The following is a 7,389-nucleotide window of genomic DNA, read 5'->3' as shown; positions in this document are numbered from 1 at the left end:
TTCATTTTACACTTTTCTTATTGGCTTGTCTGTCATCTTTGAAAGATTGTGAACTTCAACTTGTATCCAAGGTGCTAAAACATAAATTGATCCGATTGATGGAATGAAGGTTAGAGATGAAATAAAAAAAATGGACTATAGGCTACTATAGCCTGGATACAAGAGCAAACAAACTAACATATAAATAATATGATTCTAGAATTTCATTCACCAAAATAGCTGGAGCTGGAGGCTTCTTAGACTTATTTGCATGAAAATATCCCTAAAAGGCATCAACAACAAACACGGCTGAGAGGTTAAGACTGGAATTAGCTGAGATGACACCCAGCAGGCAGCTAGCAGCACCAACCTGTCACTTATCCCTAACCAAGAAGTCTTTAGGCCGTAATATAACTTAAACAGGTAAGTTGATTCAAAATTCAACCCCTGAACAGTTGTCATGAATTGGGAAATTAGCTGTAGAAACCTAAACCGTTTTTTCTTTTGTACCAGGCTTTGAACATGTTTAATTCTGCTGTACAGTTAAGCATTGTTATATGGGACCTAATGGGGCTGTATTTGCTTTTAGAGCCAGCCTCAAGCGGCAACTAGAGGGACATCAGTTTTTGACCCTTCTGTGTTGGCTTCATTTCTCAGCCCACAACATTGCCACTTCTAGCCAACACTCACAAAAGTGAAACAAAATGGTTGTCATGTTGACATACTCACCCTCCTCTCTACTCATATTTATGAACATGAATCCCAATTGGTATGATTGTTTGAAAATAAATATTTACTTTATGCAAGATAGACATAACAGGTTAGGCCTACAAAATCTACTACTGTCATGTTAATTGTCTGTTTTGTAAATGGCCAAATGATGCTTCTACTTAAATGTTGTTGTTGCAAGGAATTGTAGGACAGTCTATCTTCTTTTCTTTCCTAAGCTAAAAGAAATAAGAAAGAAAAATTGAAGAACGTTTACTAAGAAAGGTCATTCATTAAGTCATTAAATTTCCTGAGCAAAAAAAAAAAGAAAGATTATTCAACCATTATCAATGTGTATGTCAGCGTTGTTGCCAGTATATTCACATTAGTCAGCAACTGGTTTGGGATGGAGAACAATTCCCTCTTTCTTTGTGTCTCTCTGTTAACTAAATGAATAGTAGGAGAAAAACAGCAGCACACAGCAGCATGTTAGATTTCTTTTCTGTGATTTAGTTGCTTACAAAAACCCTGCCAGTTCCTAAAATCCAGTCCAGTGCAGATGAAATACACACAGCCAGAGAAAATAACTTGAGGACCAGCCCCCCCTTGTGGCTTTCTACCACATTTTAGGAAATACAATTGGATTATCAAACTGCTCTGTCAAAAGAGGGTTTTCTCCCAAGTTAGACAATGACTCAGTTCACAATACCCTTGCCTGTAACATAATCAGAACAATTTGTGTGGGTGTCTTATGTTCCCTATTATCTTTGTTCTCTTCTTTGTGACTGTGTAACACTGATGGCATAAACAGACTTGGCCTGACGTACATATCCAATGGGACTTTACTTCTCCTCTGCAAAAAGGGAGAAGAAGTACTGTTTTAACCTTGTGGGGTTTGATCCAACTCTTACAGTGAGTGAAGGTATCCTGTAGTTATATCAAAGTCCAAACTTAATGCCATACTCTACAAACACATTGTTGTTTTTGCTGTATGACCGATTATATACCAAAAATTGCAATCACAATCTTCAGTAGCCAGAGTCGTGCACTGTATCAGAGGGACAGTGAGAGGAGTTGATATCAAATAGTTGACTGTGACTAACCAGTAATCTGTGCCCTCATAAGGGCACCAAAAATGGTGGCCAACCTTCCGGCCAGTCCAGAACAAGAAAGCTGTTGGTGGAAAAGGCAGTGGGAGCTTCTTTGGTTCCTGGTTGGCTGAGGGATGGCCACTGGGTGGATATGGACCATGATGGAAGTGGGCAGCAGCAAAGGAGAAAGTGTGCAGATGACCTCTGGTTTGAAGAGCAAAAGAAATGCAAACGTAAACTGGCCAGAGTCATCAGGGGGAGCCTGGGCCAACTCAACACGATGTTCTCTCAAGACATGGACAAAGTAAGATGTGGCCACAGCACGGTGGACTGCCGAAACAAAGATCCAAACACTGGGAGTCTTTGTAATCCTCAACCTATATTCTCTGCCCTGCTTCTGGGTTTCTGTTCCTATGTCCTTTAACAGTTTTTCATGAAAAATGAAGCTTGGTTCTATCTGTCATCACTTTACATTTTTTTCTGGCATGACCTATGCTATTTTTTCTACTCCTCCACAGTTTAACTGATGCATGTCCATTCATCTTATAATCTTTTCTTTCCATATCACTGATTTGTTTCTAATGAATGTCTCTCAGGGGTTCATATCCAGCTCAGCGTAAGTGAACAACTGAATGTCAGTAATGATATAAGCCAGTGAACGAATCTATTCTCATTCTTACAGACTGATGCTGGAGTCACCTTAGGGCCAATTGAGGCCTTCCGGGGGATGCCCCTCAAGGCCCACTGCTTCTCCCAGAGCACCCCCATTGGTCTTGACTGCCTAGGCTGGAGAAGCCGTGTCTCCTACTCTTGTGAGTTTCTACTATGGTCAAATTGTCTTAAATTTTAGCTACTGCATACTTATTTAGATTCACTCAGGCTTGTCAAATTGTGCACTGGTTGTGGGACCAGTTGAATCTTGAACATTTTGGTTACTAGTAATTGTCTCCTACCAAAAGCATGTTGGATTAATTTCATCCTGTGTGTCATGAGCTAGAGCTGTTAAGATCAGGAAATATAGCAGTTTGCATAGAGAGTTTGTGATCTCCTCCAGTAGACATGTCAAAGTTAATTTATCAAAGTGTTTCTGAGAAAGGCACTTGACCCTAAGTTACTCCTGTTAAGGCTGGTGCCCTACAAGACACCTCCATTGTCAAAGGTGTGTGGTAGAGGTCTTCTCAAGTCCAAAATTTCGTGCCCGAACCCTCATTGGTATGTTGTCATTATGTATGATCAACTTAAAATAAGAATCATTTTGTTTTTATTACATTAGAATGAGCCCTTTATATCTATCGAAATTGAGGGTCTTGTCCATGTGGTCCCCCATGTTGCACTGCCATGTATCGAGACCCGGAACAGACAAACACGTGCTCTAGAGTGTGTGCGATGTGTTTTCCAAGTTGTGCTCTCACTGTAAGTTCTCCTACAGGCTTGGGAGAGGAAAATGAGGGGAGGGGGTTTTGATTGGTTGTAATTGGCAAACTCAGTGCCACAGTAGATGCCATAAAATCCTACTTACTGCTCAAGGGAGGCAGTTCATGTAGCTCATATTTGCTTGTTGCTAAAGTCCTAAAAAAGAAAAAGATTTGAGCTTACTTTTGAGATGTGTCTAGTTAAAATTCCTCAAGTGAATATAATTAATTGATTAATTAATTAATAACTAAGGTTGCTAATATGTTTTTTGAAGTTCTTTTGGATTGTATTCCCATAATTTTGTAACAGGATTTTTTTAATTTGAGGCTGGCATTATCAAAGCACCAATGCAGTACCTTATTGAACCTGCTGGCCGCAGTAAACTCTCACTGAAACTTAAAGCTCTTAAAGTCCCTCTCACAATACAGCTCTAAACCAACAGATACCTATCATTCGATCATTCTATGCTTGTTTTTTTTTTTTGTGAGGTTATTGTGACAAAGAGAGGAAAGAGGTTTCTACATTTATTAAACTTGCTTCAGAAAAATCTTACTGAAACACATCAGCACATTTGGCCAATGGTAATCTTAATAGTTGCAAAATACAACACACTGGATTCACATTTTCATGTATCCCTCCTATTATCAAACCTATCTTTTAACATATTGTCACTTTACATTTCAGTAATAATATACTTAAAAGAGCTTCAGCCCTTGTCTTCGAACCTTTTTTTCCCCTTTTTTTGCTTTTTGTTTAAATGAAAAGCCCTTAAATCCTTCAGTGTAATAAGATCATTTTAACTTTTTCCCTCTTTAGATCACTTCTTCCTTCATGAATGGTGTAATGCTCAGTTTGTCCCTGTTGAATTGCATTATGCTCTACTGAGAAGTGTTTTCACTATTTTGTCCACAAAATGGCATCGATCTCACCATCACCATCAATTCAGTGACTTTTGACACCTGGGTTGTGGTTCCTGAATGCATCACATACACATACTCAGCCTGAGCTCACACTCCGTCAGGCTGCAGATTGAATGCCCTCACAGTGAGGTCAGCGGTCTTGATGGAGATATCCTCATTATAAATTGATTCATTGGACTAAATTGAATTGGGAGCTGAGTCATAAGACAATTGCAGTGCCACCTCTCTGTGATAGTCTGTCTGGGGCTGGAAATGTGACAGCACACTACACCACACCACACCACAATAAAACCACTTTAATCTTTTTACACAATGCTATGCATTATCATCTTGATCCCCAGCAGAGCAGAGTTAATCTGTACAGCATTACATCTAATTTTCTCATGTAATCTTTTGAAGGGGGTTTCATTGGGCTGAAATCCCTCAGTAATGGAATGTTAGACAGTTTATTGTTAAGTCAGGTACCACAAGCCTCAGGTGAACGACTTTAGATTTATCTCTTGCTTGGTCGTTTGTTATTGGATTATGACAGAGCTTCATGAGCAATAACATCTTTGTTGTTCCTGTTAAATATGGTAGTTAAATATAAAAAGTTGCAAGGAAGTAATTTAAATGCCCTTAATGTAAATATTGACAGGACTGAATAAAGCTTTTAAATGTATTTATTCCCTTTTCCAAATATACTTACTTACATGTTTTGCTCTGTTTTTTTGGTATCACTGTCATACACACACTTCCCGTAGTAAGACTGTTGCGGTACAATCCTCTGTATGTTAAGCAATCGTGTGGTTCTGCTTGAAGGGACAATTAATCTTGTGTGTGTGTTCTTGTGTATTGTACCACAGATAACATCTAGTTTTTTGGCTTTTTGCCTTCAATCCCTGCTTTTTGCTATAACTGTGACATTTTCATTTCCAGCCCACTGTATTGTGTGTGTGTGTATGGACTGACAGCGCATTGTCTGTAGACAGATACACAGGCACTGAATCATTGTGAGGAAACAAATACAAATAAGACTGTATACAAAAAAAATGACTTATTAAGTTAAGTATAATTATCACAATTGTATGTTTTATGTAGATGCAAACATAATACAAACATACAGCAAAAATACAAACATACAGCATCTATAAAACATTTACTATATCTCACTATAATGATAGCAGTCAGTGATTCACTGTGACCATGAATTGAATCTCAAATCTGCTCTGTAACTCATTGTAGATTAAATAATCAACATAAAGTATGGGTTGTTTGTGTTTAAGTGTGTGTGTGTGTGTGTGTGAGTGTTGTTCTTGTGTGTTTGGGTGGGTGGAGAAGGGTGGACCGAGGGAGGGCTGGCTCTTTTCAATCTCCACCTAAATGGATCCTGCGCCATTAGTGAGCCGTTCACACTTTTGCTAGAAGGCAATCGACACGGTTGAGCTGCCGAAACCTCCCTGTAGGACCCCCACTGATATCAGCCTGGAGATAGAGAGGGGGAGAGAGAAAGAGAGAGGGAGGGAGAGGGATGGACTGCGAGTTTATGTGAAGAAGTGAAGCAGTGTGCAAATGGGTAGGAAGACCTAGAGCAAGAAGAGCAGAGAGATAGGAGCCAGCCACTGTATGAGAAGGGATCTACAGCAGAGAGGTGAAGGAAGGGAGAGGATCGCTGTTCTGTGCATGGGAGGAGGAAACAGCAAGTTGACAGCTGAAGCTTACCTCAGCGAATAGTGCAGTAGATCAGCCAAGAGGACACCTCCCCTTCCTCCTCCTCCTCTGCACACTCTCCCTTCTGGGAGAATAAACCACCTGCTCAGCCGCCTCGCCTCCTCTTCATTTCCACTTACCTCTTCACTGCCCACTTCCATTTCCCCCTCAGTGTTGTGCATCCAAATTGGGATGCGGACCCAGCAGGGCTCAGAGGGGGGCGTTCCACTGCCTGGGGGCAGCTGTGGCAGCAGTGGCAGTGGCAGCTCGGGGCTGTCACCGGGATCTGACTCGGATGGAGGAAGCCTCACAGGCGGAGGAGTGGACACTACTGTGGATGGAGGTCTTGGGGTCGGTGGATGTATGGGTGGAGGTGGAGGAGGAGGTAGCTTGGGCGGCACTCTGAGGGGGGTCCTGTCTCGCTATTGGAGCTTAGAGAGTCTGCACTCCACCACAGGTAAGTGTCCTGCACACACAATGCAGGTCTGTGCAGATATCCCCCATATCAATGAAGTGCAATATTTAACTTGCAACTTGCAGATATAAAGTCTCCTTTTTCATGCACATGAATGCACTGAATGCAAACACGTGTGCAAGCCAGCAGACTGACACACTGTCATGAGGTTAGTGTGTTATACAGGGATGGATTAAAGGCACTGTGTGTGTTTGTGTGTGTGCACATTTGTGCATCATGCCAGTTTACACCCGATGACAAGATAGGTGCTGTGTTGATGATTGGGTGGGCCGGCTGCATGGCTTTCTAGTCATGCAGAAAGAGCAAGGAAATAACAGCTTGTCCTGACAAAGATTGGTTTCTTACAGTCTTTTTTTCTCTGATTTATATTTGTGTACCTATCTGCTATAAACATGGGTGATATATTGTTTATGCACATGCTTGTTTTCCAAGGTTGAACCCATCTTGGCCCGCAGGCAGCAAATAAATAATATCCTTTAGTCTGAGTACTTGGACTCAGTATTCGTTAAAATAAAAAAAATTGTGCTGAGAGTGTTTTTATTTTTTTGCCTTTATTTAAAGTGACAGCACAGATATGACAAGAAAGAGAATAGGAATAACATGGCGATTGCATGAAGATTCTCAGGAAGACTTGGTGTCGTTGTCAGTGTAATTTAGAAACTGGAAACAGCAAATGTTTGAGTTTTTTGCTTGAAAAATGACTTGAAAGATTGATGATGTTTGAAACCAAGCCTTTGAGTGTGATCATCAGCAGTGTTTTTTGTTCACCAACACTAGCTGCAGGCCTGTGAATAACGTGTTCGTTTATGTACATGGATAATTATATACCTTTGCATCTCATCCATATGCATGCTTTCCACTCAACAACACTAACTGTCAGCCTATTTTACTGTTGTTGTCACAGGACATGTGTTCAGTGCTGCTTTCTGAAGATGGATATGAAATGATAAGAGACAAGCTGGCCATCAGCTCAGGACTTTTTACTCAGAACAATTTTGAAGCGCAAAGCTCAGAGCAGCAAAATCAGTGTATGGGAGACGTATTAGCTCATTAAGCTGTAGCATTTAGCCAGGATATGAAATGGCATTGCATTAGCTTTATCCTGACTCCTAGT

At 40.7% G+C, this 7,389-nt stretch overlaps 1 protein-coding gene across 2 annotated transcripts in view; it reads left to right on the top strand.

The window, feature by feature from the left end:
* Positions 1-1,840: 1,840 nt before the first annotated feature.
* arhgef4 (Rho guanine nucleotide exchange factor (GEF) 4) overlaps positions 1,841-7,389 on the top strand; it is a 49,114-nt gene continuing 43,565 nt past the window's right edge. The window contains exons 1-2 of one of the 2 annotated variants that reach the window (XM_069666983.1): positions 1,841-2,082; positions 2,461-2,590. In XM_069666983.1, coding sequence (XP_069523084.1) covers positions 1,930-2,082; positions 2,461-2,590 — 283 coding nt within the window. In that variant the 5' untranslated portion in view covers positions 1,841-1,929. Of the gene's footprint in view, positions 2,083-2,460; positions 2,591-5,612; positions 6,258-7,389 lie in introns of those variants that run through there. The other variant, XM_069666984.1, reaches the window with a different exon arrangement.

This window comes from Semicossyphus pulcher, unplaced genomic scaffold (genome assembly GCF_022749685.1).
Source record: "Semicossyphus pulcher isolate SPU_LCO1_2020_fin unplaced genomic scaffold, fSemPul1.0.p SCAF_18, whole genome shotgun sequence".
Taxonomy (NCBI): Eukaryota; Metazoa; Chordata; class Actinopteri; order Labriformes; family Labridae; genus Semicossyphus; species Semicossyphus pulcher.
The sequence above is the reverse complement of the archived record's forward strand: the minus strand, read 5'-3'. Positions and strand labels throughout refer to the sequence as shown.